The 27,309-nt window shown below is 46.3% G+C and overlaps 1 protein-coding gene across 2 annotated transcripts in view; it reads left to right on the forward strand.

Moving 5' to 3' along the window:
• The window catches only part of HTATIP2 (HIV-1 Tat interactive protein 2), a 133,364-nt gene that overhangs the window by 98,307 nt on the left and 7,748 nt on the right, over positions 1-27,309 (forward strand). For both annotated transcript variants that reach the window (XM_069221932.1, XM_069221931.1), the window contains exons 4-5: positions 5,549-5,686; positions 13,416-13,477. In XM_069221932.1, the coding sequence (XP_069078033.1) occupies positions 5,549-5,686; positions 13,416-13,477 (200 nt within the window). The remainder of the gene's footprint in view (positions 1-5,548; positions 5,687-13,415; positions 13,478-27,309) is intronic.

A 27,309-nucleotide genomic window follows, 5' to 3' on the forward strand; every position in this document is an offset into this window, starting at 1 on the left:
TGCCAATTCTCAGGCTCTTCTAGCAAGATACGACAGGGCACATTGGGATGAAATACAACATCTCATACAACACCTTCCCAAAGAGTTCCAGAAACGTGCCCAACAGATTGTCGAGGAGGGCCAAAGTATCTCCAACAACCAAATAAGGTCGGCCATGGACTCAGCAGATACGGCGGCCAGAACAGTAAACACGGCGGTAACTATTCGGAGACACGCATGGCTACGAACCTCTGGATTTAAGCCCGAAATTCAGCAAGCAGTGCTAAAAATGCCATTCAATGAACAACAACTATTTGGGCCGGAGGTGGATACAGCGATAGACAAACTGAAGAAAGACTCTGACACGGCCAAAGCCATGGGCGCGCTCTACTCCCCACAGAGCAGAGGCACTTTTAGGAAGCTGCACTTTAGAGGGGGGTTTCGGGCCCAGACCACAGAGCCTTCCACCTCACAAGTCAGACCCACATATCAGGGCCAATATCAGAGAGGAGGTTTTCGAGGACAATATAGGGGTGGACAGTTCCCTAAAACAAGAGGGAAATTCCAGAGCCCAAAAACCCCACAAACTAAACAGTGACTTCAACGTCACAAACCCCCACCACACAACACCAGTGGGGGGGAGACTCACAGATTATTACCACAACTGGGAACACATAACTACGGACGCGTGGGTCCTAGCCATTATCCAACATGGTTATTGCATAGAATTCCTACATTTGCCACCAGATGTGCCTCCAAGAGCACACAACATGTCCAAACAACACTTAGATCTGTTACAACTAGAAGTCCAAGCATTGTTACAAAAAGAAGCAATAGAACTAGTACCCAACCATCAAAAAGGAACAGGTGTTTACTCCCTGTATTTCCTAATTCCAAAAAAGGACAAAACACTGAGACCCACATTAGACCTCAGAACATTAAATCTTTACATCAAATCAGATCACTTTCACATGGTGACACTTCAAGACGTGATTCCCTTGCTCAAACAACAGGACTACATGTCAACATTAGATCTCAAGGATGCTTATTTCCACATATCCATACATCCTTCCCACAGGAAATACTTGAGGTTTGTAATCCAAGGCGTGCATTACCAATTCAAAGTGTTACCGTTCGGCATAACAACAGCCCCAAGAGTATTCACAAAATGCCTTGCAGTAGTAGCTGCTCACATCAGGAGACAGCACATGCACGTATTCCCTTACTTAGACGATTGGTTAATAAAAACCAGCACTCAGCAACAGTGTCTTCTACACACAAAATACGTCATAGAAAACCTTCACAAACTAGGGTTCTCTATAAACTACCAAAAATCACATTTACAACCGTGTCAAATACAACAGTACTTAGGAGCAACAATCAACACACAAAAAGGGATTGCCACTCCAAGTCCACAAAGGGTACAAGCCTTCCAAAATGTAATACTAAACATGCACCCAAACCAACACTATCAAGTGGGGTTTGTAATTAAACTCCTAGGCATGATGTCTTCATGCATAGCCATTGTCCCAAACACAAGACTACACATGCGTCCCTTACAACAATGCCTAGCAACACAATGGCCCCAAGTCAACTTCAAGATCTAGTGTTGATAGACCGCCAAACACACTCCTCGCTTCAATGGTGGAATCCTATACATTTAAACCAACGGCAGCCATTCCAAGACCCAGTGCCTCAATACGTGATCACAACAGATGCTTCCATGGTAGGGTAGGGAGCACACCTCAACCAGCACAGTATACAGGGACAATGGGACGTTCAACAAAGGCAACTGCATATAAACCATCTAGAGCTGTTAGCAGTGTTTCTAGCATTGAAAGCATTTCAACCGCTAATAGCCCACAAACACATTCTTGTCAAAACAGACAACATGACAACAATGTATTACCTAAACAAACAGGGAGGGACACACTCATCACAACTGTGGGGGTCATTCTGACCCTGGCGGTCACCGACCACCAGGGCCGACGACCGCGGAAGCACCGCCAACAGGCTGGTGGTGCTTCCTGGGCCATTCTGACCGCGGCGGTAAAGCCGCGGTCAGAAAAGGGGAACCGGCGGCCCAGGGACAGGGAATCCTCTGTGGCGGCGGCGCTTCCCTCGTGGAACCTCAATATTGTATTAACACGACTCATGGGTCCACCATTTGAACCCATGCACTCTTGTGAGATGCAATACTTAACCTGGAATGTAGCCTTCCTAATAGCTATCACATCTCTTAGAAGGGTAAGTGAAATTCAAGCATTCACTATACAAGAACCCTTTATACAAATATATAAAAATAAAGTGGTTCTCCGAACAAATCCAAAGTTCTTACCAAAAGTTATATCACCGTTCCACCTAAACCAAACAGTGGAAATCCCAGTCTTTTTTCCACAACCAGACTCAGTAACCGAAAGAGCCTCACATATGTTAGACATCAAAAGAGCATTAATGTACTACATTGATAGAACAAAACAATTTCACAAGACATAACAATTGTTTGTAGCCTTTCAAAAACCTCATGCAGGAAATCCAATATCCAAACAAGGCACTGCCAGATGGATAGTGAAATGTATTCAGACCTGCTATATTAAAGCAAAAAGAGATCTGCCTATTACGCCAAAGGCGCACTCCACTAGGAAGAAAGGCGCCACAATGGCCTTTCTAGGAAATATACCTATGACAGAAATCTCTAAGGCAGCCACATGGTCTACGCCTCATACATTCACAAAACATTACTGTGTAGATGTGTTAACAACACAACAAGCCACAGTAGGACAGGCTGTATTACGAACATTATTTCAAACAGCTTCAACTCCTACAGGCTAAACCACCGCTTTTGGGGAGATAACTGCTTACTAGTCTATGCACAGCATGTGTATCTGCAGCTACACATGCCATCGAACAGAAAATGTCACTTACCCAGTGTACATCTGTTCGTGGCATGAGACGCTGCAGATTCACATGCGCCCTCCCACCTCCCCGGGAGCCTGTAGCCGTTATAAGTAGATGAAACTTGTACATTTATAAATTTGTAAATATTTTTTATACACATTATGTACATACATACTCACTCCATTGCATGGGCACTTTTAGTATATACACAACTCCTACCTCACCCTCTGCGGGGAAAACAATCTAAGATGAAGTCGACGCCCATGCGCAATGGAGCCGAAAGGGAGGAGTCCCTCGGTCTTGTGACTCGAAAAGACTTCTTCGAAGAAAAACAACTTGTAACACTCCGAGCCCAACACTAGATGGCAGGATAATGCACAGCATGTGAATCTGCAGCGTCTCATTCCACGAACAGATGTACGCTGGGTAAGTGACATTTTCCATACATGTGTATGTGTGTGTGTATATATATATATATATATATATGCCACCCCTAGGGTGGGCCCTGGATAGTCCAGAGGGCAGGATGCAATGTATTTAAAGAGTAGGACAAGTACATATGTTTTACATATCCTGGTAGTGAAAAACTCTTAAATTAGTTTTTCACTATTGCAAGGCCTACCTCTCTCATAGTATATCATTGGAGTTCCCTTATTACAATTAATAAGCTGTATTTTCCAAATGGGAACAGGTAACCAGTTCATGGTTGGTATCTTTGGAATTGTAATGAAAAATCCTAACTCATAGTGAAGTTGGATCTTAAATCACAATTTTGAAAATCCCACTTTTAGAAAGTTACTGTTTGGGCTAGACTGTTCCTATGAGAAGCAGGGTCAAACTGATTTGCATACGGCTGGGTCCAAACTGAGGTGGCGTATTGGTCAAAAGAATGATGGGTTGGGCTGCTACCCTGAACGATTGCCAGTGGTTAGACAAATTGTAATCAATCCTCCTATCACCTTTTGTGTGTTTCATGTACTTTTCGAACGTTGGCATTTGCCTGCCTTAGCTATTCAGTGCCTGCAGCCTTTCTCTGGGTCACATGATTGGGTGTAGTTGACAGCTGGGCTTTGTGTATTCCACCTAGAGGGCCACACACAGTAGGGAGCTTTGGTGCATTGATGGACCATCACTGGCAGGATGGTAGGGAGGAGCTGGGCACAGCGCCACCATACTTGAATAGGCTGTGTCCTGCCTCCACACAATGTGCTGCATTCTGCCTGTAGTTAGTCTGGAGCCAGTGCAAGGAAGGCAGAGCACATGTGCACTTCAAAAGCATGCCTCAAGAAGCTTCTCCCGACTTCAGAGGCACAACTAGGTATAAATACTGGACCTCAGACACCACCACTTCAGTACAGTTCTGGACCTGTGGATACTCTGCCAGGACGAAGGACTGCTGTGCTGCTGAAAGGGCTGCATCTGTTGAATCCAGGACTTCGAAGTGACTCCGAGGGCTAGTTGGCTGGCCTAAAAATCAGAAGGCTCAGGGACATAACAGGCTTCCAGTAACCTTGAACCCAGCACCTGGACTCTGCAATCTATGAGTCCTGCTCTCCTAAGTGGTACCGCCTCAGTCCTGGACCCTTGAAAGTGGGCCTGAAGGTGCTCTGCCATGCACAGCTGTAGTGGCCATCATAACTGACACAAAACCCCACAAAGCCTAACTGCACAAATGATAGCTCCTTTGGAACCAACGCAAAGCCCCACCAGCTATGCCACACAGCTTTCGGAACAGACGCAAAGCCTTGCCGCACAACTTCATCAAGACCGATGCCAGAAGACCTGCAGTCTCTCAAAGCAATGCTGCACAGACCGTAAACCAGGATTTAAGGGACTGTGTTCAGCAGACCTAAATGAATTTCTGTAGCTGGTCCATGCTCCTTTGTGCTCAGCCTGAACTTGTGACTTTGTCACAGTCCAGTGCGACCAAATACCCACAGTTGTGCTTTTTGCATTATTTTTCACTGAAATCTTTAAAATTGCATATCTCTGGTTTTACTGATTGGATTTTTGTCGTTTTGGTCTTGTTTTATTTATTTAAAAAAATAATTGATATGGGATCAATTTTTGTATGCTGTTTTCAGTTTATTACTGTTTGAGATTTGAAGTGTGCAGAAATACTTTACACATTGCCTCTAAGTTAAGCCTGACTAGTCTGTGCCAAGCTACCTGAGGGTTGAGCACAGGATAATTTGGGGTCTGCTTCTGCCTCATCCTGACAAGGATCGTGGTTGCTGCTAGAGTAGAGTTTAACCCTCTCTCAACCAGTAACCGAATTTCTTACACATGCATACACATATGTATGGATAAATGAACTTGCTTAGAGAGTGGTCCTCTAAAGACTGTGCTGTCATTGGTGCCTATGTTTGAGGGAGACAGGACCTGTTGACTTTACATATAGAAATACATTTTTCTAGGCTATGCCAGGTAGTGGCTAAAAGCTGAAGATCAATAGAAAACTCAATTTATGACAAATGTTTTCTCTTAATTGGGAAAGGTGGTAATGGGCGCCGGAGCCACCGTATATCGCTCTACAGCAATGCTTTATAAAAATTAAGTGCATCAGAGAACATAAATTAAAGAGTAGGCAAACATATAGCATTTTTGGATTTCACTAGCTTATCCTTGGTGATATTCAAGCTTTGTAACACTTTGCTTATTTCTTTTTCAGGCTGGATTCATTCGTGTGGACCATGACTACGTAGTTAAGTCAGCCCAGTTAGCCAAAGCGGGAGGATGTAAGCATTTCAACCTGGAATCTTCTAATGGAGCTGATAAGGGAAGCTCATTTTTGTACCTAAAAGTTAAGGTCAGTACTAATCCTGGACGGTAATGCCTCTCATAACCCTCATGTAATCTGTTTGTCTGGGCTTTTCACATCTCTTTTCTGGGACCAAAGTTACTCCTGCAGAAGGAGCTAATCCAAGAGAATTGTATTCTGTGACAACATTTACATATAGGCCCTCATTCTGACCTTGGCGGTCGGCGGAGAGGCGGCGGTCGGACCGCGAACAGACCGGCGGTATTAAAAATGGCATTCTGACCGCGGCGGTCACCGCCGCGACCGACCGCCACTTCCCCACTCCGACAGCCACGGCGGTCATGACCGACGGGCTGGAGTCTGCGCACTCCGGTCCGGCGGTCGACCCAAGACCGCCAACGGTATCATGACCCTGCTTACCGCCGCGGTTTCTGGCGTTCGGGAACCGCCATGCGAACCATGGCGGTAGGCACTATCGGGGCCAGGGAATTCCTTCCCTGGCACTGATAGGGGTCTCCCCCACCCCCCACTGCCCCCCCGAGTCCTCCCCCCACACCCTCCACCCCCCTCCCACCCCCCAGAGGTGGTACGAACCCCCTCCCCACCCCCACCCCCACCCCGACATGCACATACACGCACCCCGACATGCACACACCCCCAACATGCACATATACACGCCCCCTACACACACACATACACAACGGGGACACATACCCGCACACATACATGCCGACATGCGCACCTGCCGAACAGCACACATTACCCATAGACACAGCAGCACCCCCCGCCCGCATACACGCACTCACACACCCCCTCTACACACTCACACGCACACCCCCATGCACGCCCACATCACACAACACCCCCCCTCCCCCTCCCCTCACGGACGGTCAACTTACCTTGTGCGTTGGTCCTCCGGGAGGCGACGGGAGCCAAGGGGAGGTGACCGCCAACAGAACACCGCCAACAGAAGACCGCCACACAGATATGTGGGTCGTAATTCTGTGGGCGGTGTTCTGCTGGCGTGGCGGTGGAGGTTGACCAGTCTCCACTTTTCCGCCGACCGCCAGTGTGGCTGCTGGCGGTTTCCCGGCAGAACGCTCCCAGCGGTCGGAATGCGCACAGCGGCATACCGCCGCGGTCGGCGGTCTTCACCGCGGCGGTAACTCGGCGGTCTCGCGAAAAGACCGCCAAGGTCAGAATGAGGGCCATAATGTCTTAAAATAAGAATTACTTAGTGAGTGGTTTAAGGATTCTGTGAAGACAGATGCTGGCTGAATGGAAGTGCCTGAAGCACTTAAGGCAGTTTGTAGGGTGGGGGAAAGCAGGGATCTGATTTCTGCGTAAAGTGCAAGTAAAAGATTGGATCCTCTGTATAATGCACTAGCAGCAGAAAAGGAGGAAGCTTCTTTTACCATACACTTAAGCTTTTAATAATAGCACTTGGCTAGACGATGCCAGTTGTGAAATTGGGGCTAACGCAGAGTCCCTGTTTATATTAATGGAAGTAAACAGTTTAGCAGAAGCTTGAGGTGCATGGGCAGGCGTCCGGCTATCAGAGGGTCAGGCATGAATCTTTGGCCTCATTACTTCTACGGTTTCTGCATAGTTTCAAGTCCACTCCAGTCCAGTAGTTACGGTCCTTCACACACATTGTCAGGTTAAGGGCTGGAATACATGAGCATCCTCAGGTCATCACCTGTAACATACTTTAGAGCCTTGCATTTGATACTCGTCGTGGGTTCAAAAGCTTTGATATTTTAAAGCACAATCCTCATCTTTACCAATTTTACCTTGAGTCTGAAAAGGAAAAATGTGTGCAAATTGTGCCATTTTAGACTACACGTAGATTTTGAGGCAGTGTTTATTAAGCACATTTCCTGCTTACCCGTTTTTTCCTCCCGTTCTTTGGAGAAAAAAAAACTAAGGGGACCCTAGCTTTGCATATATGGAAGTAACATTTACTCGGCGCTGACATTCCCTTTGCAAACAGAAGTGTGCAGAGAAATTTACAGTAGGAAAAATAAGACCAGAAAAAACATCTATTTGAAATGCCAATGTGGCCCTTCCTTCAGGGGAGAGAAAAGATCCTGGCAAAGAAACTGCAGGCGATCCAAGGGAAATTCCATCAGTAAGGCGCAAAGATCTGGTAAGAAATAGCAGCAAAAGTTAATGATCGTGATGAAAAATAAGGGAACAAATCTGCTGAAACATATCCTTCACTTACAAATGCCTCCTTTTTTAAATACTTTTTTGTTAACATTCACAGCAGACAACTTAGAATTTCAACCTTTTGCATGACTGATTCACACGGTCAAGTTTGAGCTAATGGCTATCTGTACATTGGTATTTCCTGTAATCGTAAAGCACAACTATTTTCAGTTAACCAGTTCGAGTTAGCCAGGCATTTCATTGAGTTATTGATTCACAAATAGCTAGTTCAGAACATTTCACAAATGCAGGCTCTTCTCATATCCTTTTGAATGCCTATTCCATTTCTCCTTTGTGCGCCACATGGATGGGTCCCTCCGGGAATCCTGTCATAATTCGAGAATGTGATATCTTTTGAGAAGGATCTCCACACCTCTAGATCACCAGGAGGTTTCTCGTCTTTCCTGACATGTGATATAGGTCTTTCCTCATCTGTGGACCATTTGTGAAAGTCTTTACCCACTTTTCTACCATTGGTGGTTCCTACTGAATCAAGTGAATGGTGATCTTCTGCCCCGCCAGTTCCATTGCCAACAATGCTGCCCTATTTTTCCATTTGTTTTTAATCCGGAATATCTCAATACATAAGCGACAAGTCCTAACGCTGCAGAGTAGCTGCATCCCACTGCGCAAACTGTGTGCACATTCCCTCCCAGTACATAACAGTGATGGACATTTGTACAACATGTGTGTAAAGCCTGATGTGCTCGTCACAGATGGGGCTTTTAATCCCTCTTGTGCTGTCAGTATCTTGTATCACTGGTGTCATGTATGTGCTGTGTTGGATGTAGAACATTTTAGTTTGAAACATTAATCGCTGTGCGTGCTGTCCGGCTATACGCTTTCACCCACATCCTGTCAGTGGGATTTACGCTTAACCTTTAATTGTGTTTTGGTGTGTCTTGTGTCTTTGCGTCATATAATCAGATTCCCATCCATCTACTGTTTTGGAGATATTTTGTTCCTCTGGTAACCCACGTCCAACTGTTGGTTCCTAACCTTACAATTCTTAAATAAAGTTTGAATTGCGTTTCTGAAACCCCCAGTTATTATCTGCATGTGAGGAATCTTCCATTCACTTAAAGGTCTCCCATGATACACATTCCCTGCTCTCTCCGTGCAGCAAAGTTCCTATCTTCCTGTGCCCTGTCACAGTTTCCAGGCGGGTGCCTCTGGGTTTGATGGGTGAGCCGTGCAAGTCAGCATCTTAGTACTTCATTTGTATTTAACAAGCAGCTCAGTCTGTCTCACCTGTATCCCTAAGTATATAAATGGTGCTGCATACCATCTGGCTGGTAGATTTGTTAGTTTGCAGAGCTCGGACACTCCATGTCCCCCCTGAAGCTGTCTTATGAACTTTTTCCAGATCAGTTTTAGTCCTGATGCTTGTCCAAACATTTCTCTTCAATCAATCATTATTTTATCGAGTTCTGTAGATGACGTAGGTATATAAGCATATAGTATGCATATAGGGAAACTTATGTTTGACCCGTTTGTATACCATAGCCATGAACTTGTGTATGCAACAATACTGCCAGTGACACTATTGCCAGCACAAATAGTAGTGATGACAGTGGGCACCCCTGTCTCGTGCCTTTGGCGGTCACCCACTCTTCTGCACCGTCGCTCTGGGTGGCCAATTCAATAGCCTCATCCATTTCAGAAATTGTGGTTCAAAATTCATAACGTTTAATACCTTTAAATGTATCAGAGGCTTTTTTAGGCGGCCTACAGCTGCATGTTTTCTTCTTTTGCATGCTTCATACTATGTAAATTGCAGTACAAAGCCACATTAGACATGTAGTCGAGATGGACAGTGTCTGTGATGACACGTGTAGCAGTTTGTTCAGGCGTTGTTAGTATCTTGTCGGGGTTTAGCTCAAAGGTGGCCAGTATGCTTTACAATTTGTGTGCTTGACTCCCAGTTCAGGTATCATCACAATCCTCACCTCTATCACTGTAAACACCTCCTTATATTTTTGGTGTTTATTGTAGCTGCTGTAACAAAGCATTAATTCAATCCTCTTAACTTATGTGGAAGCAATTATTTCTGTAGCCTTCCCTCACATTATTCAAATAAGTAATTATTTATCATGGAAAAGTAAACAAATACCAAATTACAGCATTTCAAAAGTTTGTTCCTTTATGCCATGTGTAACTCGTGTTTCACTGTTCTATTTCTTTGTTTGCTGTTGTATAGTTTTTATTAGCATACAACACTAATTGTAACAAGCTTGAAGGTTGCATGTCATAACACCCCCAAACCTAACTGCCACATATCCTAGCACTCTAATGTAGCTTAGGCACAAAAGTGTGCGGAGCAGAAAACTGTGTAAGATTAGGTGAAGCATCATGCGCCAACCCATCAGGGCCCCCGATTCCTCTTCAGGCAGCACAAGCCCATGCACTCCAGAGCTGCTGCATCCAGCAGCCATGCTGAGATCCTAGTGTTCCTACCATTTAATAACTAACATTCCAACTAAACGTGGCTAACCTATCTAGGGTGGCCTGGCATTCGGGTAGATCAACGAGCATGGTGGCGCAGGCCTGTAAATCATCAGCCAATTTATTAGCCCTCCGGCTCTCCTGCGCCACTGCCCGTTCAGCCATGTCCTTTACCCATTGTCGCACCCCAAGAGGGGTTGGAGAGCACCAGTAAATGGCCACCCTGCTTTTGGCTAGGATTAACCCCCAACACCAGGAACTTTCTGCCCAGACCCTTATTCTTACGGGCTTGGAGTAAGCCTAAGAGGTATTGTCTGGAACCACGTGGACCATCCATCCTGTGGCCGTGTTCAACTGATCGACCACTGTCTGCTAAAAAGCACTAAGTGCAGGGCATCAACATTTGAAAGAAATCCGCATGCTTGACGAGACACTGGGGACAGGCAGACACCTTCCTTGGATAAATGGTATTTAACATGGCTGGAGTGAGATATACTTGGTGGATGACATTATAGTGAATTAATTTGAACCTTACATTTACTTGTAGCGGTCTGTACCGCTGTGTGCACAGTTTCCCTCTCCTTGTCTGTAAACTGTTCCCCCAGCGCTTTTTGCACCTACCCTGTACCTGCAATGTCTACAGTGGGACATCATCTCGGAGCGTCCTATACAGAAAGAAGATCAATCTATGTCCACCAGCCATATCAAATAGATTGACCGGTGTACAAGACTCCTTGGGGACATCCGGGAATGAGGGCCAAATCCCGCGAGCTGTGGCCGCCATCTTAGCAAATTGTTAAAATTGTCCCTACCAAATTTTTAAGGTCTCCACCGCATCCTGGAGCGTAATAAATCTGTCATTTCGATAAAGATCACATAGGGTGTTACGACCTCCCACCCACCACCTGTCCATTGCCATAGTGTGTTTTATTTGAATGAAGGGCATTACATAGGCATGTCTGGTGCATAAGGGGTGTGCTGCAGCACTCAGACCGCCCAGTCCCATGCTCTAAACACCTGTCATACCATGTAGGGAACCTAGTTAGGAACTCTAACCCCCAACATCAGAAGTTCACGTTGGGTGTGTGTTGCCACAGGTGCTGTGGAGTTAACGTTTCTCCCAGTTTTCCCCATTGTCCAACCAATGCACTGCATGTCGTAACTGCGCACCGAGGTAAGAGCTCAAAGTTGGGCAGATTCAGCCCTCCTAACTGCCAGAGCACTTAAATTGCCAGACTTACCCCTTTTCTCTCAGCTGCCCAGAGCAAGTCGACAACGAACTTGTCCAGTGTGAGGAAATATTTATTTGGGATGTAAAATAACCCACTTTGATAGACGTAGAGACATCGGGCAGTATAATAATTTTCACAAGCGTCACCTTACCCATCAAAGATAAGTGGAGAGTGTTCCAGAATTAACTGATGTTCTAAATGTAGAATGTTTCAGAATTTAAACGATGCTCTAAGGCCTTCCAGGACCCTTACAATATTCAAAGATTCAAACTTTCCCGTCTCCCTTGCGATCAGCATCCCAAGTTACCTCACATTGGCAGTTTCCCAGGGGAGGTTCAGCTGTGGAGCTGATGTTGTGGGGTCTCTCCCAGAACACCTAGCAGAAACAGTTTTGATTTGGCTTGATTGACATGGAGCCCCAAAACCTCTCCGAACTCCACGAGGGTCGCTGACAGGATAGGGAGTGAATACACTGGCTGTCTCAAATAAATCAATGTGTCATCCACTTACAGAGAGACCACATGTGTGGTCTCCCCTAATGTCACTCCCCAACCTTGCAGCACAGAGGACAACCGACACGCCAACAGTTCCATTGCCAGTGCGAATAATATTGACGACAATGGGCATCCCTTTCTAGCCCCCACCCCCATTGAAGGGAAGGGAGGAATGATGCAACACTGTCCTGGCAATACGGTCCCACGGGGTCCTAATAAAACAACTGCACCCACTTGACAAATGTCTCTCCACTCCCACTTTACGCAGAACCTATCAAAAGAATTTGCATAATATGGAATTGAATGTTTGCCCATTATCAAGCAGTGCCAGTGCATTGGAGTTGTCTGACATTTCAGGCACGTGCATTACCAGTGACAACCTTCTTAAGTTACACAGAGAATTTCTGTGTGGCAGGGGATGAAACCACATTGGTCTACGTATACCAAGGCTGGCAAGTTGCCTAGTAACCTGTTCGCCAGGTGCTTTCTAAGTATTTTAACATCCATGTTGAGCATGGAGAGGTGGCGTTGTGTGGAAACCTCTTTAACATCCTTATCAGGTTTGGGTGTCCTGACTACAAGCGCCTCCCTCAACAAGACAGGCAACTGTCCCCTCCTAAAGGCCTCCTGATACATTACCAGCAGACGATCTGCTAAAGATCCTGCCCTTCTCTAGTAAAACTCAGCTAGCAGGCCATCCCACCCTGGGACATTAGAGTTCTTGAATGCAAGGGTTAATGTCACTATATCCTCCTTGGTGAGGGTCTACTTGTGATCTGCCTTCCTCAGTCACACAAGCCATCTGCAGACCTGCCAAATACTCCATCCTTTCCCCGTGAGAGGCATTACTCGGCTGCACATAAACTCTCTGCAGAGGTTCTGCAAAGTCTTCTGTAATGGCCTGCTGGGTTTTCACCCCCTACCCTGGGAGTCGTGCACCACCACAGGAGTGCTCTGGGTTTCATTACGGAGCAGCATGGCCGACTTCCTATCAGCCTTGTTATCTTGTGCATTTAGCCACTGCCTATAACTAGTGTGCACACCCTGTCCCATGTCTCCTGCAGTTCTCTCTTAGGATCCTTCCACCCCCGCCGCCGCCTTTGGGGGTTTGCAGTGGGTGAGTGAGCACAGGGTGGAGGTATTGGCAGTTACAGTCAGTGAGGGCAGGGAATGAGAAATAAAGTTAGAAAAAGCTTTTAAGCAAGAACAGCAATAGTTCCCAACCAGTCACTTTGTCTTTAAAAATGTCATCCTTGCAAGTTAGCACATGAGAGTGAATTTTGTGTGTTGCTCCCAGTACCATCAAAACTGATTGATATAAAGTTGATATCCTAGTATCATGTTGACGTGTTGTAAACAGGTCTTCTGTGTAAGAATTGTGCGTTTCTTTCCTAGGGGCAAGTGGAAGCTGAAGTTCAAGAATTCAATTTTGATAGATATACGATATTTCGACCAGCGTGAGTATTACACTGTTACTGTTCCTGATTGTTGCTAAGCAATATTCTTTGTTTTGTTTATTCGGATCATAAATATTGTTATGGGATCCGATTCCCCCTCCTACATCCTTTCCCCAGACCCATCACACTTTATATGATCCAAAAGAAAAAGGGAGCACACTGCCTTGCATTCAAGCGGAAAATAGCCCCAAGGCATCATGGTAAATGCAGTCATTTAAATATAAATAGCGACAATTTTTCAAACAATGATTCACCCTAAGTAGGTGCAGCAAGTGCTGTATCGCTGTAGAAAGTCTTTCACCTAAGGTAGGTGCAGCGAGTGCCGTATCTCTGGACACGTGTTTCTGGCTTTCGGCCATCATCAGCAGAGAGCGTATGTAACTGAAGGGGTCACTTGAAATGCTGCCAAACATCTTCACAGGTTTTTGTACCACTCAGTAGGCACACAGGTGCATCGCCAGTGCTCGTCAGCAAGAGGCTCACGGGAGCCGTCATTTAGACATCCAAAAGAAAAAGGGAGCACACTGCCTTGCATTCAAGCGGAAAATAGCCCCAAGGCATCATGGTAAATGCAGTCATTTAAATATAAATAGCAAGAATTTTTCAAACAATGATTCACCCTAAGTAGGTGCAGCAAGTGCTGTATCACTGTAGAAAGTCTTTCACCTAAGGTAGGTGCAGCGAGTGCCATATCTCTGGACACGTGTTTCTGGCTTTCGGCCGTCATCAGCAGAGAGCGTATGTACACTTTATATGATCACTAAAAAGAACATATTACTTGAGTACCGATAAATAGGGTAACAGTAAAGCCAATAGTGCTGGCAACAGGAGGAAGTGTCATTCCATCATTAATACTCTGCCTGCAATGATTTGTTCAGCTGGCTTTCAGTGAAAGCAGGATTTTCTTCACCGAGTTGTACTGCGGTTGGTGTGTGATGCTGAAAGATACGAGATGGGCTAGCCCCATAACAAGGCAGTGATTGGGCTGTCAGAATATTGTACAGAAATATCATCTGACAAATTGTATCTTTTACAAAAATATAATTCCATTGGATGCAGATTTTCTACATGGAAACCAACAAAACACGTTTTGTAGATGATGTTTAGGACACTAAATTTTGTCAGATAATACTCGGACAACGATATTCTGGTTCTACAGTGCCATGACCTCAAATACAAGCAAGGAATATGTTACCTGTCCCCATCCACTGTTTGTTAGCAAGAAACTGTTCTAATAGGTATCCAGAGGACAGAACATGCCCTCTGCTCACTTTTCCTTATGATACATTGGCCCTGTCAATTGTGGGGAGAAGAAGAGATGACCAGCAGCACTGTAAGCTAAGGGATGACCTCCCCTCTGTAACAGACCTGCCCCAAATATTGGCTGGTGTGGGTTCTACATCTGTTTATTGGGTGATCAGTGGCCAGTGACTGGCACTGCTCCATGAGAAAGGTTCTGGGTGCTTGTTATCCATATTCACACCTGATTGAAGTCAGAGGTGCCCCAACAAGTGTACTCCGAACCTCCACTTATTGGGACATTGCCATGTATCGAGACAGCTGTGGAGCTCTATGCATCAATAGGATTGCATCTAGCAATCTAAACTGGTGTGTGTCTTCTCTAAATATATGAGTTATGACATAATACTCTACGATTTGCAAAATCCATGTATTTGTTATGATTCTAAACACTAAACATAGTGAACTGGTGCAATTCATTCCTAAGTAGCTTTTTCTACAAGTGCTGGTTTTGTCTTAGTAGAGCTATAACAACTCTGTTGCAAAACACCAGTACTATTTAGCTAAATGCTTTGCTAAGAAGTGATTGGTACCTTTCATTATAAGAAGTGCTGGTGCGGTCTCATTAGATGGACAGTAGCCCTTCTGAGAGTGCTGCTGCTTCCCCACTAAAAGTATAGAACCAGCTCTGAGAAGTGTTGCTGTGGTATATTACTAGCACTGGAGCCCTGCTGACAAGAATTGGGAAGTTACATTATTGCTGAGAAGAAATTATGGTACTGGTCCACTTAAAGCACAAGGGTTGTGCTGGTGCTTTCCATTAATAGTAGGGCTGATGCAGTAGCCCTGGTGGAGTGGTAGTGTACTGCCTGATTAAAGGTATACCTGCCCTGCCTTACGGTAGAGTAGCCCTGCTGAGAAGTGCTAAAACTGCTCTTACTAGAACAGAAGCACCACTGAAAATTGTTGAAACTGCCCCTTACTAGAACAGCAGCCCTGCTGAAAAGCATTGGAACCACCCCTTCCTAGAGCACTGGCCCCACTGAGAAGCACTGAACCACCCTGTTAGACCTGAAAGCCTTAGGGTGGTCACCCCTAAATTTTTGCCTGCCTCCCTCCACTTTTCAGATACTGTTTTTGCTGGTTTTTAGACTCTGTGCACTTTACCACTTCTAACCAGTTCTAAAGTGCATATGCTGTCTCCCTTTAAACATGGTAACATTGGATCACACCCAATTGGGCTATTTAATTTACTTATAAGTCCCTAGTAGAGTGCGCTATATGTGCCCAGGGCACTGATTGTGCCACCCACTTCAGTAGCCCCTTAACCTCGTCTCAGGCCTGCCATTGCAAGGCCTGTGTGTGCAGTTTCACTGCCAATTCGATTTGGCATTTAAAAGTACTTGCCAAACCTAAAACTCCCCTTTTTCTACATATAAGTCACCCCTAAGGTGTGCCCTAGGTAACATCTAGGGCAGGGTGCTGTGTAGGTAAAAGGCAGGACATGTAGCTGTGTATTTTTCATGTCCTGGTAGTGTAAAACTCCTAAACTCGTTTTTACACTACTGTGAGGCCTGCTCCCTTCATAGGTTAACATTGGGGCTGCCCTCATACATTGTTTGAGTGGTAGCTGCTGATCTGAAAGGAGTAGGACGGTCATATCTAGTATGGCCAGAATGGTAATGCAAAATCCTGCTGACTGGTGAAGTTGGATTTAATATTACTATTTTAGAAATGCCACTTTTAGAAAGTGAGCATTTCTCTGCACTTAAATCTTTCTGTGCCTTACAATCCACGTCTGGCTGGGTTTAGTTGACAGCTCCTTCTGTATTCACTCAGACACACCCCAAACACAGGATACTCAGCCTCACTTGCATACATCTGCATCTTGAATTGGTCTTCCTGGGCTGGGAGGGTGGAGAGCCTGCTCTCACACAAAGGAATGTCACACCTCCTACTGGGACCCTGGCAGACAGGATTGAACTGAAAGGGGACCTGGTGCACTTCTAAGCCACTCTTTGAAGTCTTCCCCACTTCAAAGGCACATTTGGGTATAAAAACCGGGCCTCTGCCCTACCACCTCAGACGCTTCCTGGAAAAGAAACCTAAACCAGAACCTGCACCCTGACAAGAAGAACTGCCTGGCTGGCCAAAGGACTCACCGGACTGCTTTCTGAAGAGGACTGCTGCCTTGCTGTTGCCCTGCTGTCTTGCTGCTCTCTTGCTGTGCTGCAGAAGTGCTCTCCAAGGGCTTGGATAGAGCTTGCCTCCTGTTCCCTGAAGTCCCAGGACCAAAAAGACTTCTCTCCTTGAAGCTGAAATCCCTGTGCTGTGAAAATTCGACGCACCTTCTGCCAAGAACAACTCACAGCCTGCTCGCAGTGAAAAATTCACCGCAAGCCGAGTCCGGAACGATGCGGTGACGTGACCGGAACTTCGCCGCACGGCCCTACTGGATCGACGCAAGCCGACTCCGAACGATCCCCTACTGGAATCGACGCAGCCCCTGTGACTTCGCTCTGCAAGCCCAGGATTCCACGCATCGTCCCCAGGGCATCTGAAAACCCCGCAACCCGAAGAGGATCCAAGTCCAGAGTCGGAAATCGGCGCAACGTCTTCCCCGAGTGAAAAATAACGACGCAAGTCCGTGTGCGAAGGGGCAAAACCATTGTTTTCCACGCATCTCCTCCTCTGCGGTCCCTTGCGAGGATTTTTCAACGCAAACCAAGTACTCTGCCCTGCAAGAGACACATGTTGTTTCTAGGAGAACTTAAGACATTTTTTATTGCTTTTACAGTAATATTTTATCTCTGACACTTGGATATCACTTTCAGTGATATCCCTACATTTGCTTATTTCATCTTTAATCGTTTTGACCTGCATTTAAAATATTATATATTTTTCTAAACACTGTGTGGTGTATTATTGTGGTGTTATACTGTGGTATTGTATGATTTATTGCACAAATAGTTTACACATTGCCTTTTAAGTTAAGCCTGACTGCTCAGTGCCATGCTACCAGAGGGTGGGCACAGGATAATTTGGATTATGTGTGACTTACCCTGACTAAAGTGAGGGTCCTTGCTTGGACAGGGGGTAACCTGACTGCTAACCAAAGACCCCATTTCTAACACACCCCTTGCTAGAACAGCAGCCCCCCTGAGATTCATTGAAACCACCCCTTACTAGAACAGCAACCCTACTGACAAGAATTTAAATCAACCCGTACTAGAACAGCAGTCATGCGGAGAAGAGTTACAACCACGCTTATGAGAATGGCAGGCCCACTGAGAAGTGCTGAAACCGCCTCCTATTAGAACAGCAGACCCACTAAGAAGCATTGATGATAAAACATTAAAAGTATGGCCGTCTGGTTTAAGTATGATACTGTAGATATAGTGGTGATGAATAAAAACACTTCCCACTTAACCTATCTGCATTCATCAATAGACTTGATCCCCTGAGGCAAGACTTCAAACAAGTTCATTTACAACTTTGTTTCATTTTACATAATTTATTCAAAGTTCTCTATGCTGCAGTAGCCGGCCAGCCTGTCCTGGGCTACTGGTCAGTCTGCACCATTGTTGGAGCAAAATCCACTGATGGGGGCTAGGGTCCCTTGGGTATGACAAATATGGTCTTGGTACATAAAATAAAGTCCTGGATCACACCCCTGGGTTCTGTAGACATGGGGTCAGGTTTTGCTTATCTTGGTTTGTCCTCTTGGGTGCCCGATGACTGGTAGTGGCAAGTCTTATGCAGGGGCTAACAACTTTGTGACTTATGCAACTTCAGCTCTTCTGTCCATAGAGCTGGTTCCAGGCGATCAGCCGACTGGATCCTTGGAGTCACTGCTGATGTTGGATGTCGAAAATCATCTTTTCCCCAAGCCACGAGCAATAGCCAGAGTCCAAACTTTGCTAGCCCAAAGTGCAGCAGGTGCAGTCCTTCTGAGCATGCAGCCTCTCTTTAGGCATTTCCAAGGGCAGCTGGGCAGTCCTTCTTCGATCCTCTCTTTGATTCCAGCATGATCCAAGGGTCAGGGTGCCAGATTTATTCCAGGAAAGTGCCCTGAGGGACCCTGCAGTCACTAGCTATTGGGTTACTGGGTCCCCTCCTACCTAGTGACGAAGTTCCTGTGATGTGTGGCATCTGGCTATCCCAGAATGTCACATTCTTGCCCCTTTCAAGATGGCACTCGGTTTCTCGGTTGTCAGGAGCTCTGCAGACCACCCTAGAGGTGTTGCTACCAGAGTCCATGGTAAAACCGCTTTGGGGGGTGAGTCTCCCCTCCCTGGCCCTGCCTCCATGCTGGCTACAGGAACAAGAGGCATCCTGCTCAGCGGTGTGGGCCAGGTGCCCATCAATCCCTTTTGAAGCTCGCCTCTGGGCTTCATCTCCCCCCTCCCCAGGTGGCCAACTGGCAGATGAGGTGACAGCTCGCTGCTGCTGCTGCATTGCCTTTGTTCTTGAGCTTATGAGTCGTTCACGTGTTTCCCCAGGCAGTCAGAAAGCGGTCTGTGTGTCTTTGTGGGGTTACTGGACGAGCAGAGCACGGAGTCACAACTTTCTAAATGTTGCTTACCTTTAATAGTGACATTAAGTTTGACCTGGCCATCAGGTTGTCTTTTTTTTTTTTTTAAATCTGTTTATTAAACACAACACACGAGCGGCAGTACATATAGCTTGAGTTAGTAAGAGAATAAACATTTTTCCCTTTTCATGTGTCCTTGCACGTACCTGTAATTCCCATACAGTACGGTTACATTTTTAATGTACTGGCGTGTAACTTAACTTGATACATTTTAAAACAATAACAATAGGCATATCTATGGTTTTATTTAAGTATATCTAATGGTATTCTAAGTGATTACGATAATATTCAACTGTATAGGCGTGAAATATGTTAGTGCTTGTTTACATGCTATATGGTTTGCAATGGGGCAAAGGCTGGGGTAGCAGGGCTTCGGGATCTTTTGTCAGTTTGTATATTCGTGTCTGGATGAAGTTGCGCTTGTTATCCAACTATATATTTCCGGGTTGATATGGCGAGGCTGGCTAGGACGCTACTACGGATATGATTTATTACTTATCGTGGTTGCTAAGTGTTTACGTGTAGGTCGTTCTGTACGTGTCGCGTGTTTCAAGGGGGGTAATCATCATCTCTAGCCTCTATTTGTATTACAAAGTGATCCCACTGTGTGGCTCCCTCCTGTATCTGGCCTCTGAGTTGCAGCTGTCTTAGAGTGTGTGCCTCCGCTAGTGTGGAGCTGTGTAAGGCTGAAAGCCAGGTGCGGAATGAGGGGGCGTTAGGGGCCTTCCAGTGTGTAGCGATCGAACGCTTGTATATTATAAACGCAAGATCTATAAACTTGTGAGTGTGTTTTTCATTCTTGTCCCGGCGACGTATGCCCAATAAGCAGGATTCTGGTGTGGGAATAAGCGTGTTTCCTATTATGTCTGCAACCGTCTCGGTGATGCGGCACCAGCCAGTATGTATTGTGTGGCATTCCCAAACCATATGGTAGAAATTAGCAGCAGGGGTAGCGCATCTAGGGCATTCTGGCTTAGAGTTTGGGTATATTTTGTTGATGCGGGACGGAGATAGATATGCTTGATGGATATAATTGAATTGAGTATATCTTAGTCTAACATTACGGGATACAGATTTAATCGTGGTGAGGGCAGCTTTCCAGGATTTCTGATCAACTGGTGTGGGGAGGACCTCATCCCAGCGGCTCTTAACTTGGGTCAAAGCAGTGCAGGTATCTGTTAGGAGTATTTTATATAATTTAGTAATGCAGCCCTTAATGTTTCCTATAGTGAGTAATGAGGTGAGTAGGGGGGATTCATCAGGCTCGTTTGGGTTGCTCCCCCAAAAGTTTTGTAGAAGTTTGTTAATAGCATTAAATGTTAAGAAGGCCCCAGGTTGCATGATACCAGCAGTCACGAGCTCTGCGAAAGTGCTTGCTTTAGAGTTCAAGTACAAGTCTCCCATGTTCAGTGCCTTGGTTATCCGTATATCATGGTGATGGGAAAGAGCTCGGACACCTGGTACCTGAGCCAAAGGTATTGCAGGTGAATAAGGGGGAGTTAAGGTTTTGCCCTGGACATATCTCCGCCAGCAGTATCTAGCCGTTACTACTAGGGGATTTCTGTTAGATGGGTAAGGAGGTTTGGACATAAGTGATGACAGTATCGTTTGTGGTGCCACACAAGACATTATCGCTGTACACTCTGGGGTGGGTGGGTCGCTAAGCCACGTGGCTACCCATTGGAGTTGGGCTGCTGCGTAGTATAATTCAAAGTTCGGCATGCCAAGTCCGCCTTCCTCCTGTGGATATTGTGTAATGGCTAGAGCTACTCTTCGTCTGTCTCTGCCCCACAGCAAATCAGTCAGCAGAGAGTGTAGTTTATGAAAGAATGAACGTGGCAGGGATAATGGGAGCGCTGTAAAATAGTATAAAAATCTGGGTAATATTAACATTTTTGCTATGGCCGTGCGGCCCATGGGTGATAGTGGGAGGGAACTCCAAAATGCCATGGATCCCCGAGTTGAGCGTAGCAGCCTATCGAGATTGCCCTCGCGTAGGTCTGTCATAGAGTGGTAAACCTGAATCCCCAGATATTTAAAAGTCTGATATGCCCATGTCAGTTGATGTAGTGGTAATACCGATTGCTGTTCCGTAGGTATACGAGTGAGCGGGAAAATACATGATTTCGCCCAATTAACACATAAACCAGATGATAAAGCGAAGTTATCCAGGATTTGTATAACTTCTGCGAGGGAGGAGGTATAGTTACGCAAATATATTAGAGCATCATCTGCGTATAGGGAAATAATATGGTATGTGTTGGATTCTAGGATGCCCCACCTGCTTGCCCAGCTACGAAGTTTAATTGCCAATGGCTCCATAGCTATAGCAAATAATAAAGGGGATAAAGGGCAACCTTGTCTGGTGCCTCTGCCGATGGGGAACGCGTCTGATATCATTTGGCCCGTTTTGACGCGAGCTATTGGTTTAGTGTATAGAGTGGCAATCCAGTTAATGAAACCGCTTTGAAAGCCGAACGCCTTCAGAGTGCGGAAGAGATATTCCCATCCGAGCGTATCAAATGCCTTCTCTATGTCCAATGCCACAGCCACTGCCTCAGTTTCTGTGGTACTGTGTAATATACGTATTAGGCGTCTTATATTTAAAAAAGTGTTCCTCCCTGGTACAAATCCAGATTGATCATGATGAATTAAGTCTGATAAATAAGGGAGTAGTCTATTTGCTAGAATTTTCCCCAGGAGTTTACAGTCAGTGTTTAATAGGGAGAGTGGTCTATAGGATTTGACATCAAGTGGATCGCGTCCTGGTTTTGGTAGCACCACTATCAATGCTTCGCGCATGGAGTCTGGCAGCTGCTTTCTATTACGTGCCTCGTTAAATACCTCAGTCAGGGGCTGCAGGAGATGAGCAGATAGTGAACTGTAATATTCCGTTGGTAGTCCGTCTGAGCCAGGAGTTTTGCCGCGCGCCATTTGAGAAAGAGCTAAGCGTAGTTCTTCGATAGTGATGGGACCGTCCAGTATGGCTGCGCTGTCAATGATATTCGTATTTTGGGGAATCAATGAGAGGAGTTCAGAAAGAAGTTGTTCATTTGGAGGGTGAGTGGGCTGATATAGTGAACGATAATACATATGAAAAGACTCATTGATTCCGGCTTGTGTGTTAATCACTTCCCCTGAGTGTGTTCTTATCGCGCCTATGGGTGAGGACTGTAATGGTTGACGGACCAACCATGCCAATAGCTTGCCCGATCTATCGCCTTCTGCGTGTTGACGGGTTTTAAAATGTCTATAGTCATGTCTGCTGAGCCTGTCATCCGCTTCTTTGTAGTCAGATTTCAGCGAATTTAGTGTTTCAAGCGAGGGCCCGCTAGTGGTGGTCTCGGTCTCTGCCCTGCGCATTTTTAATTCTATCTCTAGTAATTCCTTATTAAGCATTCTTTTGACCCCCAGCGAGGCTGCAAGGCAGTGGCCGCGTATAACCACTTTATGAGCGTCCCATTCCGTGGCGCGCGCTGTTGTTGTGTTTTTATTTAAAGCAAAGTAATCCGATAAGCACTTAGCTAGTTCAGCATGATAAGGGGGATCTATGAGGGCATCTGGTTGTAGACGCCATGTGGGAATGCACGTGTGTGTGCGGCCCGTTCTCAGGGTAGCTTGAAGCGGATTATGATCAGATATGGTGCGAGCCAGATAGCCTGATGTGGTTATTTTTGGGATTATATCTTTTGACGCAAACATCATGTCTATTCTAGTGTGCAATTTATGCACAGGGGAGTAGAAAGAATATTCACGGTGTGTGGGGTGGGCAGTTCTCCAAATGTCTCTTAGCCTATTGTTGGAGGCCCACTCTGCAAGTTCGAGTGAAGCACGTTTAGCTAGGGTATTATCTAACGGAGGGATAGAGCGATCTCTGTGAATGTCTAATACGCAATTAAAGTCACCGCCCCAAATAGTATCCATCTCCGGATCATTAAGTTTACTACTGTTAAGTGTCTGTAGGAATTCCCATTGATTTGAATTGGGGGTATATATTGATGCTAATGCCATGGGTTCCCCGTCTAGGGCACCTTCCAAAAGGACATATCGGCCATCTGGGTCACATTGTATGCGGGACGTAACATAAGGGACCCCGGGGGCTATCCAGATCGCCGCTCCCCTAGCATATGTTGAAAAAATGGTACCATATAATTGCCCCTTCCATTTTACTTTTGTGTTCTCCAAAGAGGACTTAGCCAGGTGTGTCTCCTGTAACATGGCAAAATGTATTTGATGTCTCCTGAGGTATGCGTGGATCTGTTGTCGTTTACGCGGGGATGCCATGCCCCTTATATTCCATGTGAGTATTTTATATTGCGGGTTATACTGTTGTCTTTGGGTTGCCATGGAACTTTTGTACTTGTATGTCTAGATTTTGTGGGTTTGGTGGGCCCACTCCTTTTACAACTATAGTGTATTTCACGCCCATTATGCTTGGCCAATTTATACTGCAGCTGCCTAGTATGTACTTATCATTAGCAATCAAACAGCTTTTACTACGAATACTATAATCTAAATTATGCCTCATAGATATGATTCTGCTAATTAAAACAATAACATTAACTATATCTAACAGTAACTGTGGTTGTGGCAAGGGCGTTAACGATACAATACTTGCCAACCAGATAGAACGTTCCATATGGTGCGGGGGTGTTTCAAGTAAATAAGTTCAAATCAATGCTGGTTCCGACCCGTTATGATCTTGTTGAAGCTGCTACTTTCTGGGACCAGCCATGAGTCTTTTGCTGCGGTCGGGGGCAGCAGTGCGGTGGAAATGAGGTCAGCGTAGTAGACGATTAGTGACTACTTCTGTAGGATGTCGTGTGCCGTTGTGTCCGAGATTGGTATATATTAGCAGATGTCGTCTGCTGTTCGTGGAGTGAGATTGGGGGCACAGGCGGAGTCTGTAGAGTCAGAGAGTATCCCAAGCTCGGATTCTAATCCCGAGTGCGTCGATACAGACCCCGGGGATGCATTGGCGAAAAGGGATGTGGTTTGCAATAATAGAGAGCGTTCCACGCGAGACTGTTCAGGAGTAGGTTTAGTGTCTGGTTGCCTGCTGGGTTTGCGTTTGCCACTAGGAGGGTGATTTTTATCTTTGGAATTTCTTGTATTGGGAGGGTCAGCGAGTCCCTTGGCATGTAGCCAAGTCCATGCATCTTCTGGTGAGGTGAAAAAGAAAGTGCGGGTGTCGTCCTGTATTCGAAGTTTGGCCGGGAACAACAGAGCGTATTTGATATTGTGGTCTCTTAGTCGCTCTTTGACCCGAAAAAATGAGTTACGCTTTTTCTGTACCTCTGCTGTAAAGTCTGGATAGGCCGATATGATTGCCCCTTCGAAGCGCATTGGGCCTGCTTTTCGGAACAGCTGCAGTACGAGGTCCCTGTCACGGTAGTTGAGGAGTCTTGTTATTAGTGGGCGAGGCTGAGTGCCAGGTGGTGGGGGTTTTCCGGGAACCCTGTGGGCGCGTTCTATTGAAAAGAATTTCGGGACATTGTCCTTCAGTACTGTTTCTATTAGCCATTGCTCAATGAACAGTTCTGCGCATGGGTCCTCAACGCGCTCAGGAAAGCCCACGAAGCGGATATTATTACGTCTTGACCTTCCTTCTGCTTCTTCAGCTTTGCGCCTCAGAATCCCTAGTTCAGCTGTTACAGCCCCCATTTGCGACTGGAGTTTGGTTATCGCTGGTGAGAGGTGTGACGTGTCTGCTTCCAAGCCTGCGACCTTTTCAGCTAGCGTATGTTGGTCTGCACGCAATATGTTGACGTCTTCGATTACCGAACCTATTTTTGCTTCCAGAGTAATTTTGGTGTCCAGTATGGCTTGTAAAATCTTTTCAAATTGCGTTGTGTGCGTTTGGAGTGTTATTTCCATCTTTTGTAGTGCTTGTTGTGTGGTCGAGGCCTCCGCAGGTGGGGGTGGGGCATCAGAATCCATATTCCCAGAAGGTACGCGTGGGGTCTTTGGTTTGCCCATTGATTATTTACGTGACGGTATTGCTGTTAACTATTGTTTTTGAAGTGGCTTCGATTGATTAGGACTGCTGAGGCTTGTTCCTGAAAAATAGAAATCTTGCTGCGTATCAGGCAAAGAAGTTATACCGCTTACGGGTTCTAGGGCACCGTGACCGTCAGGATTTCGTGTTGCTTGCAAAGAAGCAGGGCCCCTAACTTGGGGTCAGCAGCACTGTTTGGAGTAGTGAAGATAAGATAGCAATACTTTGTTTGTGTGGTGTATCCTCTTTGTAGTGGAGAGCCTCAGGGCTTTTATGTCTGGTGAGAGCCTTGGTGGGAACGCTGCGGCTCGATTAGCGCCGCCGGTGCAGTGCCGCAGGAGGATATACTGTAGTGCCCTGTTATACGTATTATTTTCTGAAGGGGTCCGTTTTATTGCTGTGTTGCTGCTTGGAAGCTGGGATTGGTAGGGCTCAGTTTACTTGAACTTTGGTGGTCCCAACTCTTCTTGTTTCTTTTCTTTTTTTTTTTTTGTTTTTTTTAAATTGTTATTTATTTGCTTTCCCAATTGTCTCTCCTCCTTAGTACTTGGTTATTTGTTAGCCCAGGCTTAATGCGCAAGGAAACGCCTGTTCAATGCCATCCGATTTTTTTTGGGGGTGTAGAGCCAAGACTCAAGGGCAGCCGGTGGGATCCCCTCCCCTTTCGCGGGGAACGCAGCTCCAGCCCGCACGGCACCCCCGAGTCTCAATGGTGGCCGCACGTCCCAGCGGTACCTGTCATGTGGAGCCAGCCGGCTTCACACGGGAGTGTGGCCGCATCGGGCCGAGCGCATCGGGTCGAACGCGGCCCCCAGGCGCGTGGTCCCGGAGCAGGGGATCAAGCGCCTCCCCACCTTCTTCGGCACCCGCCCTCCTGCCCCGGGAGACGGGTCAAGTCCCAGCGCGTCGGGAACCCGTCCGTGTCCCGCGACGCAGCTGCCTCGGCACTAAAGGTGCCGCGTCGCATCGGCCCCGGCAGGAAAGGTCCAGGCTCCACGGGCCTCGGCGGCCGCACCCAGGACCGCAGCCGACCCCGCGGCACCCGGAACGCCGCGGTCGGATCCAGTCAGAGCAGCGCCGGCATCTCAGGTAGAGCATACGGCGTCTCGCACGAACAGTAGTGCGGGCGCCTGTTAGAGGATATTTGACACGGGCCGGGATCAGAGCTACGAACTATGCGACCAGCCCGGTCGCCATTTTGGCCACGCCCCCATCAGGTTGTCTTTAATGTCACTATTAATTTGATACCTTACAAGACCCAGATGTTAGTCCCAGTCAAAAGTTAGTTGGGTTGGGATGCCATCCGGAAACCTTGTGTTAGCCAATGGGTCTACCAACTTTAACCACAGCAAAACGACAATTCAGAAGTGTTTGTTAAGATATATCAGAAAATAATTGTTTTACTGAACAAAATACAGTTCCTTGCTGTAGGACTCAGGTGGCCTTGCTTAGGGGAGACACATATAATGTTAAGGGGTAGGGTGGGTTTGCCATTAGTTTGAATGGCAAAGTCAAACTGGCAGTGAAAACACTACCCTACCCTTCCAGTCTGCAGTGACAGGCCGGGAGCCATTTTAAACCTTGTCGCAAAAAAGGTGGCACAGTGTCGCAGCCCTGAGTGGACTCTCTGTCTTACATGTTACGGGTTCCCTGGGTACCAAATACTAGGACTCATAAGTAAGTCAGGCCTTGCCAATTAGGTGTATCCAATTCGCATTTACTTTGTATGGGTTAAAACACTGGCACTGAGGTCTGGTTAGAAGGCCCCAGTGCACTCATGAGTCGAAAAACCAGCAGCATCAGCCCTAAAAGGTGAGAGTGAACTTCCAAAAAGAGGCACTTTCTTAAAATTGCTCAAATACATTTCATCTCGGCAGGCCATCTAGACAAATCCTTCAACATTACATATTAGACCTTCACTCTGTACCCTACCTACCTTATAGAGACTTTTAGCTGCAGATTCCTTACCTCTTAATAGTCCCCAGTCATCAGAATGGATCT

This window comes from Pleurodeles waltl, chromosome 3_1 (assembly GCF_031143425.1).
Source record: "Pleurodeles waltl isolate 20211129_DDA chromosome 3_1, aPleWal1.hap1.20221129, whole genome shotgun sequence".
Taxonomy (NCBI): domain Eukaryota; kingdom Metazoa; phylum Chordata; class Amphibia; order Caudata; family Salamandridae; genus Pleurodeles; species Pleurodeles waltl.